Source organism: Chiloscyllium punctatum, chromosome 7 (genome assembly GCF_047496795.1).
Source record: "Chiloscyllium punctatum isolate Juve2018m chromosome 7, sChiPun1.3, whole genome shotgun sequence".
In the NCBI taxonomy this organism is placed as follows: domain Eukaryota; kingdom Metazoa; phylum Chordata; class Chondrichthyes; order Orectolobiformes; family Hemiscylliidae; genus Chiloscyllium; species Chiloscyllium punctatum.
This window is the reverse complement of record NC_092745.1, coordinates 103,325,880-103,339,483: the sequence shown is the minus strand read 5'-3', so window position 1 is coordinate 103,339,483 and position 13,604 is coordinate 103,325,880. Positions and strand designations below refer to the sequence as shown.

Sequence of the window (13,604 nt, the reverse complement as noted above, 5' to 3'; positions counted from 1 at the left end):
CAGGCCCTTCGGCCCACGATGTTGTGCCGAACTTCTATCCTAGATTAAGCACCCATCCATGTACCTATCCAAATGCCGCTTAAAGGTCGCCAATGAATCTGACTCTACCACTCCCTCGGGCAGCGCATTCCATGCCCCCACCACTCTCTGGGTAAAGAACCCACCCCTGACATCTCCCCTATACCTTCCACCCTTCACCTTAAATTTATGTCCCCTTGTAACACTCTGTTGTACCCGGGGAAAAAGTTTCTGACTGTCTACTCTATCTATTCCGCTGATCATCTTATAAACCTCTATCAAGTCACCCCTCATCCTTCGCCGTTCCAACGAGAAAAGGCCGAGAACTCTCAACCTATCCTCGTATGACCTACTCTCCATTCCAGGCAACATCCTGGTAAATCTTCTCTGCACCCTCTCCAAAGCTTCCACATCTTTCCTAAAGTGAGGCGACCAGAACTGCACACAGTACTCCAAATGTGGCCTAACCAAAGTCCTGTACAGCTGCAACATCACCTCACGACTCTTGAATTCAATCCCTCTGCTAATGAACGATAATACTCCATAGGCCTTCTTACAAACTCTATCCACCTGAGTGGCAACCTTCAAAGATCTATGTACATAGACCCCAAGATCCCTCTGTTCCTCCACCTGACCAAGAACCCTACCATTAACCCTGTATTCCGCATTCTTATTTGTTCTTCCAAAATGGACAACCTCACACTTGGCAGGGTTGAACTCCATCTGCCACTCCTCAGCCCAGCTCTGCATCATATCTAAGTCCCTCTGCAGCCGACAACAGCCCTCCTCACTGTCCACAACTCCACCTATCTTTGTATCATCTGCAAATTTACTGACCCACCCTTCGACTCCCTCCTCTAAGTCATTAATAAAAATTACAAACAGCAGAGGACCCAGAACTGATCCCTGCGGAACTCCACTTGTAACTGGACTCCATGCTGAATATTTACCATCTACCACCACTCTCTGACTTCGACCGGTTAGCCAGTTTTCTATCCAATTGGCCAAATTTCCCTCTATCCCATGCCTCCTGACTTTCCGCATAAGCCTACCATGGGGAACCTTATCAAATGCCTTACTAAAATCCATGTACACTACATCCACTGCTCTACCCTCATCCACATGCTTGGTCACCTCCTCGAAGAATTCAATAAGACTTGTAAGGCAAGACCTACCCTTCACAAATCCGTGCTGGCTGTCCCTAATCAAGCAGTGTCTTTCCAGATACTCGTAAATCCTATCCCTCAGTACCCTTTCCATTACTTTGCCTGCCACAGAAGTAAGACTAACTGGCCTGTAATTCCCGGGGTTATCCCTATTCCCTTTTTTGAACAGGGGCACAACATTCGCTACTCTCCAGTCCCCTGGTACCACCCCAGTTGCCAGTGAAGACGAGAAGATCATTGCCAACGGTACTGCAATTTCCTCTCTTGCTTCCCACATAATCCTAGGATATATCCCGTCAGGCCCGGGGGACTTGTCTATCCTCAAGTTGTTCAAAATGTCCAACACATCTTCCTTCCTAACAGGTATCTCTTCTAGCTTATCAGTCCGTTTCACACTCTCCTCTTCAACAATACGGTCCCTCTCGTTCGTAAATACTGAAGAGAAGTACTTGTTCAAGACCTCTCCTATCTCTTCCGACTCAATACACAGTCTCCCACCACTGTCCTTGATCGGACCTACCCTCGTTCTCGTCATTCTCAGGTTTCTCACATATGCATAGAATGCCTTGGGGTTATCCTTGATCCTATCCGCCAGGGATTTTTCATGCCCTCTCTTAGCTCTCCTAATCCCTTTCTTCAGGTCCCTTCTGGCTATCCTGTATCCCTCCACTGCTCTGTCTGAACCTTGTTTCCTCAACCTTATGTAAGCCTCCTTCTTCCTCTTTACTAGACATTCAACCTCCCTCGTCAACCAAGGCTCCCTCACACAACCATTTCTTTCCTGCCTGATCGGTACATACATATCAAGGACACGTCGTATCTGCTCCTTGAAAAAGCCCCACATTTCCACCACATTCTTCCCTAACAGCCTATGCTCCCAACGTATGCTCCTCAAATCCTGTCTTACAGCATCGTAATTTCCCTTCCCCCAATTGTAAAATCTACCTTGTTGTGCGCACCTATCTCTCTCCATAACCAAGGTGAAAGTCACAGAATTGTGGTCGCCATCACCAAAATGTTCACCCACCAACAAGCCCACCACTTGTCCCGGTTCGTTACCGAGTACCAAATCCAATATGGCCTCCCCTCTGGTTGGACAATCTACATACTGCATTAGAAAAGCTTCCTGGACACACTGCACAAACACCGCCCCATCCAATCTACTTGATCGAAAGAGCTTCCAATCAATATTTGGGAAGTTGAAGTCGCCCATGACTACGACCCTGTGGCTTCTGCACCTTTCCAAAATCTGTTTCCCAATCTGTTTCTCCACATCTCTGCTGCTATTGGGGGGCCTATAATAAACACCCAACAAGGTGACTGCACCTTTCCTATTTCTGACTTCAGCCCATACTACCTCCAGAGGCAGATCCCCCTCAAACTTCCTTTCTGCAGCCGTTATACCATTTCTAATTAGCAATGCCACCCCCCCTCCTTTTTTACCACCCTCCCTAATCTTACTGAAACATCTGTAACCAGGAACCTCCAACAGCCATTCCTGTCCCTCATCTATCCATGTTTCCGTGATGGCCACAACATCGTAGTCCCAGGTACCGATCCACGCCTTAAGTTCACCCACCTTATTTCTGATACTCCTTGCATTGAAGTATACGCACTTGAGCCCATCTCTGTGTCCGCAAGTAGTCCCTGTCAGTGCTACCTTCTCCACAGCCTCCCTACAGTCTTGGACATCCTGACACACAGCTAGCTTACTTGCTGGACTACAAGTCCGGATCCCATCCCCCTGCCAAATTAGTTTAAACCCCCCCCGAAGAGTGCTAGCAAACCTACCCCCCAGGATATTGGTGCCCTTCTGGTTCAGGTGCAACCCGTCCTGTTTATACAGGTCCCACCTTCCCCAGAATGCAGTCCAATTGTCCAAATATCTGAAGCCCTCCCTCCTACACCATCCTTGCAGCCACGTGTTCAACTGCACTCTCTCCCTATTCTTTGCCTCTCTGTCACGTGGCACCGGCAACAACCCAGAGATGACGACTCTGTCTGTCCTAGCTTTTAGCTTCCAGCCTAACTCCTTGAGCTCTTGAATGACCTCCCCACCCCTCTTCCTACCTATGTCGTTGGTGCCAATGTGTACCACGACTTCTGGCTGCACACCCTCCCCCTTAAGGATTCTGAAGACACGGTCCGAGACGTCACGGACCCTAGCACCCGGGAGGCAACAAACCAGCCGAGAGTCTCGCTCATGTCCACAGAACCGCCTGTCCGTCCCTCTAACTAGAGAGTCCCCTATAACTAGCGCTCTCCTCTTCTCCCCCTTTCCCTTCTGAATCTCAGAGCCACAGACCCCTTCACTGCAGCTTACACCTGCAAGGCTGTCCCCCCCAACAGTTTCCAAAGCTGCATACTTATTTTTTAGGGGAACGACCACAGGGGAACCCTGCACTGCCTGTTTCTTCCCCTTCCCACCTCTAACTGTTACCCAGCTACCTCTGTTCTCTGGCGTAACTATGTCCCTGTAGCTTCTATCGATCACCCTCTCAGCCTCTTGAATAATCCTCAGCTCATCCAGCTCCAGTTCCAGTTCCCTAACTCGTTCGGTGAGGATCAGAAACTGATTGCATTTCCTGCACACGAAGTCGGCAGGAGTAACGGTGGTCACCCCTACCTCAAACATCCTGCAGGAGGAACATTCCACCGCCTGCGCTGCCATGACTGTACACTGTCTCCAAAAACAAGAACACTGAGTCAATAACCTGGGGTCTAGAACACACCCACTCAAATACTAATCACTTACCTTCCCGCCCAGCTATGCACTCCAACCTCACTTCCGCTGCCCGCTACAGGTAAGTAATTTTGAAACAAACTGTCTTACCTTAGCTGTAGTCTCCCGGGTTCGTTTTTCCTCGGCCGCTGCTCCCACTCAAACTTATCCTCCAGTATCCCCAGTTTCATATCCTAATTACTAATGATCAAGCACCACATGCCTAACACCATCTTCGCATAACAGTGCCTGATCTGACTTAACTGTTACCTTTGTTCCTCAGTGAAACCAAGTGGCTTATCATAATCATGACACTCACATTCTGTGCAACAATATTCTTTAGGGAAGGGAATCTGCCAACATTACTTGGTCTAACCAACGTGTAACTCTAGTTGACTTGAACGGTCCCCTGAAAAGCCCTTCAAACTAATTAGTTGTATCAAAAGTCAATTGCAAAGCTAACAATTGGATCACCAGCTACTACAGACACGAGTCAAGAGTGTGTTGCTGGAAAAGCACAGCAGGTCAGGCAGCATCTGAGGAGCAGGAAAATCAACATTTTGGGCTGGAGCCCTTCATCAGGCCTCCAACACACTCTCGACTCTGATTTCCAGCATCTGCAGACCTCACTTTCTCCTAGATACTACAGACAGCAGAGGCAAACACAGTCCTGTAAATCCCACAAAGTTCTTCCTATTAACGTTCAGATCCTTGTGCAAAAATTGGAAGTTCTGTCTCATAGACTAGCCAGGTAACAACCTGATATAATCATATTTGCAGAATCATGTCCCAGCCACCACCATTGCTACCCTGGGTATATCCTGTCGAACTACCTGTGGAGTCTGGGTAAGGACTTTAGTGCCCAACATTGAGTGGCTCAGAAGCTCCACGACTGATCAAGTTGACTGACTCCTAAACAACAAGTTTGACAGTCTGAATCTACTGCAGGTGAACGCATTCATCTAGATATATGAGGGAATGGGCCTAAGGTTAAATATCAGAAAAACAAAAATCTTCTATCAGCCTGCACCTGCCACTCAATACTGTCCTCCAACAATAAGATTCACTGTATACTACCGAACAATATGTGCTAATTCTCAACCCTAGGGGGCTTTTCTTCAGTGAGGGAAGATATCAATGATGAAATTCAATATTGTCTCCAGCTTTGGCTGGCTGGGTGAGGAACAGAGTGTTTGATAACTAAGACTTCAATTTCAATACCAGGCTCATGGTCTGAAGGAGTGCTATCTGCCATTCTGTATGTGTCAGAGACATGGACAACTATAGTAGACAGCTCAAAGCTCTTGCAAAAAATCACCTCCATAAAATCTTCTGGCACGGTCATTGCTCCATTATCAGTATCCTCCCACAGGCCAACATCCCCAGCATTAAAGTACTCGTTATGTCCAATCAGTGACCTTGGCTAGAACACGTCATCCAAATGTCTGACACAAGATTTCCAAAGTAAGATCTTTATTCTAAGCTTTAGCAGAACCAATTGTTACTTTCATAGAAAAATGCAACATCCCCACCAACTCATGGGAATCTCTTGCCTTAGACTTCTCAAACTGGAGAGACCTTCCAACTTTGGTACCTTCTACAGGCTAAGGTGGAGGCCAAGTGCAAAGGTGGCAGAAACAAGCAAAAACCTGTACATTTTTTCCATCCATCTCTTCGAACTCCACCTCTCCACTTGCCACAGAGTTTGCAGATCTAGCATTGGACTGTTTAGTGATCTCAGGACTCAAATCTCTGGAGTGAAAGAAAGTCATTCCGATCTTGAGGGACTGCTAAGAAAAGAGGACCTCTAACAAAAAGAATCCTAACCATCTCCCCTTGATATTCAACAGTATTATCATCACTATCAACATCCTGAGAGTCACCATTGATCAGAAACTGAATTGAAGAGTCCACATAAATATACCATGGTTACAAGAACAGGTCAGCGATGAGGAGCTTTCCACTTCTCTGGATGAGTGCAGATCCAACAACAATCAAGAAATTCAACACAGTCAAGGATATTGCAGCCTGGTTGATTAGGACCTTACCTGCCATCTTCAACATTCACTGCTTGTAATACAAATGCACTGTAGCAGCATTGCGCCATCTATCAGACACACTGCAGCAATCCATCCAGGATCCTTCAACAAACCTTCCAAACCTGTGGCTTCTACAACCTAGATGGACAAGGATAGCAGACTCTTGGGAACACCACTACCTGCAGGTTCCCCTCCAAGCCACACACCATCTTTACTGAAACCATATCACTGCTTCTTCATTGTCACTCAAATTCCCAGATCCTCTTTCCTTACATCGCTGGACATACCTACACACCAGGACTGCACCAGTTCAAGAAGAAAGCTCGCCACCACTTCCTCAACAGAAATCAGGATGGGGATTAAATGTTTGTTCAGCCAGTGAGGCTATCCCATAAAATAATCAAGAAAAGTTTTTATAAGGGGCCACCTTTAAAATTAGTTGGTTGTCCTTTTAGCACAGAGATGAAAGGAATTATTTTCTCTGAAAGTTGTGCATTTTTGGAACGGCCTCAGAGAAGATGGAGGTGGGGTTATTTAATACTTTTAGATATGACAATAGATTCATATGTGGCAAAGGAAGCAAAGGTTATTGGGAATAGACGGGAACTGGAATTCCGAATACAAACAGAACAGCTGTGATCTTATTGAATGGCAAAGCAAGCTTGATGGGCCAAATAGCCTCCTAATGCTCCTAATTCATACTTTTGAATATAAAACAATCTTCTTTCAAGACACCACTGTATCAGATCCTTGATATATCCCAAAGGACTCTATAACAACTGGATTACTAAATGATCATATGGCATAAATGTAAAATATTGACATTTTAATTGTTTAAACTGGAATGCATTTTACTTCATCGATCTTAAAACATATTTTTCTGATTTCTATTTATCTATCATATCAGCTGGAGCTGCGATGAATGAATTATGTACTCAGCGATTGTACTATGTAAATACAAAATGTTAATTAGTGCCAGCTCAGCAGATGGTTATCAGTTCAGGTATTGCTCCAGAGAACTGAGCGCACCATTTAGGTTAATGCTGTTGTGCAGTACTAAGAGTGCTTGGCAGTGCTATACCATTAACAATATCACCTTTCAAATTGGAAGCTTTGAACTGACAGACAGAAAAGGTCTTTAAGCAAGAGTGGAGCCACATGGTTGTGTGGCCCAGTTGGTAGCATCCTTACCTCAGAGGCCTTTGTATAGGAGTTGGTTCGTCATGTTGAGATTATACAGGACGTTGGTGTAGCCACTTTTGAAGTAAGGTGTACAGTTCTGGTCACCGTGCCATAGGAAGGATTTCATTAAATTGGAGAGGGTTCAGAAAAGATTTAACAGGATGTTGCCAGGACTGGAGGGTTTGAATTGTAAGGATAGGCTGGATAGGGTGAGACTTTTTTTCACTGTAAGCTAGGAAGGTGAGAGCTGACCTAAAAGATGTTACTAAAATCATGAGGGGCACAGATAAGGTGAATAACAAGGATCTTTTCCCTTGGGTGGGGGAGTTCAAAACTGGGAGGCATGTTTTTAAGATGAGAAGAGAAGGATTTAAAAAGACTTCAGTGGCAACATTTTCACATAAAGTGTGGTTTGTATATGGAACGAACTGCCAGAGTCAAGGAGATACACAGCATGAAAACAGGGTCTTCGATCCAACTCATCCCTACCGACCAGATTTCCTAAATTAACCCAGTTCCATTTGCCAACATTTGGCCCATATCCCTCGAAACCCTTCCTATCGATTTACCCAACCTCGTGCCTTTTAAATATTATAATTGTACCAAACTGTACCACTTCGTCTGACAGTTCATTCCGCTGCCCTCTGTGTGAAAAAGGTTGCCCTTTAGTTTCCTTTGAAATCTTTCCTCCCTCACCTTAAACTTATGTCCTCTAGCTTTGGACTCCCTACCCTGGGGAAAAGCCCTTGACTGTTTGCCCTATCCATACCCCTCATGATTTTATAAACTTCTATAAGGTCACATTTCAACTTACGATGCTCCAGGGAAAGGAAGCAATAGCTGCAGGTACAGTTAAAGCAGTAGGTATTTGCATAGGTACATGAAAGGAAAGGTTAAGAGGGATATGGGACAAATGCAAGCAAGTGCGACTAGGGAAACTTAACCGACATGGACAAGTTCAGACCAAAGGGTCTGTTTCCATGCTGTTTAACTCTATGACTCTAAGTGGAGGAGCAAGCTTGAGGAGCTGAATTGCCTACTCCTGCTCTTAGTTCTTATGTTCTAAGTCCCATTCCAAGACCTGATGGCCAAAGACTGTGTGCTTAATGTAACAAAACAGATTCAGAATCAATCGTAATCCATCCAACATATGCAAGTAGCAGGCATTACTCCTTAATTAGTCGTGTGATAAAAAAAATTGGAGCCTCTACCTTCCCTATGCATTGCTGCAGGGTAAAATGCATATATAAAAGTGTATGCGGTCACTACAATTCAGACTCCTTGGGGTCTGAATGGTTATCTGCGTGAAGTGCTGGTGTAGATCAGACTGGTGTCAATATCATGAGATTCTGGGCCTGCCACCTAGACCTACCCAGGGTGGAGGCTGTGGTACTGTGGTGAGACCTGGCTTCAATCATAAACGTTAAGAGGAAGAAGCTGTATGAGCAGAAGAATTGTGAGGATTTCTTTTGTATCCTGCCAGTAGTTATCCCTTAATGAACACCTCATTGCAGAATGTGGGGCTTCCTGTTAAAATAGGCTGCTATGATTCCTGTACTACAACCTGAAATACAATATCTCAAAAAAAAATTTATTGACTGTATTTTGTGATAAATAGAAGTGTTGTATAAATGAGAATTCTTTGTTGAAAACGTTTTAAGTTTGTCTCCCTTTCAGTAACATTAGAAAGTTTTATTTTAAAACCCACCTTTCACATTGGTATGAATGCAGTAACAAAATCCTTCTGTAACACTCCTGAATTATTTAATAGCCCTATCACTAACATTTTGCAGAAGCAACAATACAATGATTAGCATTGAAGAAGCGACAGTACAATGATTAGCAATCACCTTGAAAATCTCTTTTTATTCTGTTTATTTCTACTCAGTATTGGAGAATAATTTGTTTAAATGTTGAGTGCTTCATTATCATTTAGAAAACTGACAGCAAGGGATCAATGATGGGTGATAATTACCTCACCATCATTTATGAAATAGTCATAAAAGCAGAACTGCTTTGTAACTAGAAATGTGATCATGAATTGAGTTCATTTCCGTCGTAAGACTAATTTTTAAAAATTGTCCTTTGGTTTGTTCTTTAAGTAACTGCACATCATGCATCAATACTTTGGTGACTCTGATCCAGTGGATCCAGGGTTCCTTTTCTCTTTCTGACCAGTCTTTCCACCTCCTTCATGAAACAAAGACAGAGCTCATCATGCCAGGGTAAGGCCACACACTGTACAGATAAAGGGAGACCAACACCTCCTGTCACACCCTGAAATACAAGTAAACCAAGAGTATCAGTACTAGAATACTGAGGTAGGAGTTAAAATTCTCCACTCAAACATGCATTTAATTTAAGTTAACACATGCCACTTCCATGACATTTGTTACAGCAAAATTAATTAGATATTAGATTACATTCCATTACATTACAGCGTGGAAACAGGCCCTTTGGCCCAACAAGTCCACACTGACCCTCCGAAGAGCAACCCACCCATACCCCTACATTTACCCTTTACCTAACACTTAGGGCAATTTAGCATGGCCAATTCACCTGACCTGCACATCTTTGGACTGTGGGAGGAAACCGGAGCACCCGGAGGAAACCCACGCAGACACAGGGAGAATGTGCAAACTCCACACAGTCAGTCGCCTGAGGTCAATATGCTTATCATCAAAATGTTGCATTTTTTACCTTCTATACGTGACCTAATAAGGTTTCGTACATCTGATCATCAGACTTCAGAGTACGGGGAGGTCATTCATAGTTTTAATTTCCAACATTCCCCACAACTGTTAGGGTATCATTAGATTGGAAAACAGCAAATGTAACTCCTTTATTCAAGAAAAGAGGGAGACAGAAAGCAGGAGACTACAGGCCAGTACATATAATGTGGCAAATGTTAGAAACTATTTTTATGTTTATAAGGACACACAGTTAAGTTTGAATTATTCAGGCAGAGTTAACATGGTTTTGTGAAAGGGATGGGTTATGCATGTTATGCATAAAGATGAACTGCTGGATGTATATACAGTACACAGATTTCCAGAATTGCTATATCCAAGGTTTTTGACAAAACTAAATGTTCGTAGAGTAGGGAGAAGCTTATTGACATGAATAGAAGTTAGGCTGGCAAACAGGAAGCAGAGAGGAGGATAAATATGTCTTTTGTCTGGTTGCCAAGATGGAATGACAGGTGTACCACATGGATCACTGTTTACGATTTGTCTAAATGACTTGGATGAAAAGTAAAAGGTAAGTTTGCTGACTGCACAAAGATAAGCAGGAAAGTAAGTTGTGAAGAAGATTAGATTTGATTACTTACAGTATGGAAACAGGCCCTTCAGCCCAACAAGTCCATACCAACCCTCTGAAGAGCAACATTACTTACAGTGTGGAAACAGGCCCTTCGGCCCAACAAGTCCACACCAACCCTCCGAAGAGCAACCCACTCAAACCCATTCCCCTACGTTTACCCCTTCACCTAACACTACGGGCAATTTAGCGTGGCCAATTCACCTAACCTGCACATTTTTTGGACGGTGGGAGGAAACCAGAGCACCTGGAGAAGTGTGACACAGGGAGAATGTGCAAACTCCACACAGACAGTTGCCTGAGGCAGGAACTGAAGCCGGATCTCTGGCGCTGTGAGGCAGCAGTGCTAACCACTGTGCCACCATGCCGCCCACATGAGGACATGAGGACACTGCAAAAAAATGATATAGATACAGTAATTAAGTGGGCATAGAGACTATAAATGAAGAACAATTTAGAAAATTGTGAATAGTCAATTTTGGCAGGAAGAATTTTTAAAAAGCATATTATCTAAACTGAGGTGGATCACAGCGCTCTGAGATGCAAGTGGATTTGTGTGTCCTGGTGGATGAATCGCTAACAGCTAGTATGCAGGGACAGCAAGTAATTAGGAAAGCTAATAGAATGTTTTCATTTATTATGAGGAAGATTGAATACAAAATTAGGGAGATTGTGCTTCAGTTATACAGGAGCACCTCTGGTGAGACCACCTCTGAAGTACTCAGTATAGTATCGGTCACCTTATTTAAGGAAGGATGTAAGTGCTCAGAGTATTTGGGCGTAAATACATTGGAAGCAATTCTGAGAAGGTTTACCTCACAAATAACTGGAATGAGCAGGCTGGACAGACAAGCTTTGCATCCTCTGGAGTTTTAAAGAGTAAGAGGAAACTTTGTTAAAACAGGGAAAATGTTCCTGAGGGGTCTTAACAGAGTAGCTGTGGAAAGGATGTTTCCTCTTGTGGAAGTTTGGGTCACTGTTTAAAAAGGGATAGCTATTTTAAACCAGAGATGAACTGAATATTATTTGGAATTCTCTTCCTGAGCAGGAATTGGAAGCAGAGTCTTTGAATATTTTTAAGGCAGCAGTAGATTTTTCCTTGTTAAGCAAGAGGCTAAGAGGTTATTAGGGATAGGTGGGGATGTGTGCTTGAGGTTGTAAGCAGATAAGATATGATAAGCAGGCTGAAGGGCTGAATGGCATATTCCTGCTGCTGGTTCATATGTTCATATATATGACTGGGCTTCAAACCTAGCCATGCCATAACCACTTTGTTCCACTGTTGGGCAGACCTAGCCTTGGGTCTGTCTCCCACAAGATCCTACTTTATCTTTCCAGAAAGTCCTCATGATATCATCGTGTTGTTGGTGTCCACAAATTTGATTAAATACTAACACTTTCAGATCCTTTGAGACCCATGTACCACACCTTGTGGATCAATACCATTGTAAAATGCCAGATCATAAAAGTTCCTCCCCATTAAGCTTTCAGCAATGCAACTGCAGCCTTGGAATTTCTAGGCAACATGCTGAAATTCTGTGCATTAAAAAGATGGATCACTGTCTATGAGTAACCCTGTTATTACATGTCACAAATACAGAAAGAACATAAATTGTACTATAAAGCAACATAACACTGCTCTACTTATTACTGACCTTTTTGAAAACTTTGTCCCAGAAATCATTTCTATAGCCTTTATAAAGCTGCAGCTCTTCCTCATCCTCTTCTGTTACCTTGGTAACTGGCACAACCCCCGCAGGACAATTTAATAAGCTGAAAATAATTGTGTAGCTAGATGCAGCTGTTGGGGAAAATATTTTAAAATTTGTAGTTTTATATTCTTGTCTTTCTTATAACCTCTCTGTATAATAGAGAATACGGTGTTCTATTAAATGACTTTGTATAATATCTGAAAGTTACGCTGCTGACTTGTAGTTTTCAAGAAAATTGGACAAGTATTACAGAGCATGTTTCTAAACAAACGTTAAGAGTTGATATGGTAAAAACATGAAGGGTAAAATAAAATAAAAGACAAGAACAGTAAGAATGTAAGGGGTTAAGCAGAATTGCTATAGTGTGAAAAATTATTGAGGCACTGCATTCTTTCATAATTAGTAACGTCCTAGCACAGGGAATGGAAGACACATAAAATTACATTTTCTCCTTTGATAAACTGACTGGTAATGAAGAAAAGAAGACTCTGAGACTGTGGTTTGTTGAGATCAAGTGCAATGAGGCACACAGAGCTCCCAAAGATAACATGGGAGGATTTGCATATTGTTTCGACTTATAGCTCAGAGGCCCTATCGATATTCATAAACAAATCTTCAGTGAGTTCCAGAACACTGGTTAGGGTAACTCTCGGGATGAAGTGCTGAAGTCATGGCTTGTACCTTCTGATCAATTAGGACATTTCATGCCATTTAATGATAGCTAATTAGACAGTTAATTACTGTGACATGTACTAAAGTTAGTGATTGGTAGATTGTCCATCCAGATGGATGTGTAACTGTATTTTATGTATAAAAGTCACTACTTTTCTACTTAAATCTTGGATCCAGGGTAGAGTCTGTTAATTAACATTGTCCATTTGGCCCTTCAAATATTATCCAACTTATTCTTACATCATTAAATGTAAAGCTCTGTATGAGGGAACAGTCCAACAACAACAGTAATGTGTGTTCACATGGCACTATTAAAATGGCACTTAGTAAAATGTTTCAGTGTGCTTCTCAGTAGCTTTCATGCTAAATCATGTAAGGAGATATTAGGGCATGTGGCCAAAAGCTTGATAAAAGAGATCTGGTTTAAAAAGAGTATTCAAGGATTAAATGGAGGTAAAGAGATTGTGAAGTTTTAGGAAACCATTCTAAAGCTTAGGGCCTCGGGAATGGTGAAGTGATTAAAATCAGGAATGAACAGAAGGCGAGAATTGGAAGAGAACACAGATTTCAGAGACCTGAAGTAGGTTACAGAATTAAGGAGAGGCAAAGCCAGAGAGAGGTTTGAAATAAAATGAGTGTTTTGAAAGCAAACCTTTGCTGGGAGTCAGTGCAGATCAGCGTGCATGTGAGTTATGGGTGAAGAGAACATAGTTTGAGTTCAGATTTGAAAAGTGAAGTTTCAGATGAGAGGCCAGCCGGCAGGGTATTGGAT

At 43.0% G+C, this 13,604-nt stretch overlaps 1 protein-coding gene across 1 annotated transcript in view; it reads right to left on the bottom strand.

The window, feature by feature from the left end:
- Positions 1–9,228: 9,228 nt before the first annotated feature.
- Positions 9,229–13,604, bottom strand: part of LOC140479500 (fatty-acid amide hydrolase 1-like) — a 75,869-nt gene continuing 71,493 nt past the window's right edge. The window contains exons 16-17 of the mRNA XM_072573332.1: positions 12,104–12,249; positions 9,229–9,404 (exon numbers count right to left, since the gene is read on the bottom strand). Coding sequence (XP_072429433.1) covers positions 9,240–9,404; positions 12,104–12,249 — 311 coding nt within the window. The 3' untranslated portion in view covers positions 9,229–9,239. The remainder of the gene's footprint in view (positions 9,405–12,103; positions 12,250–13,604) is intronic.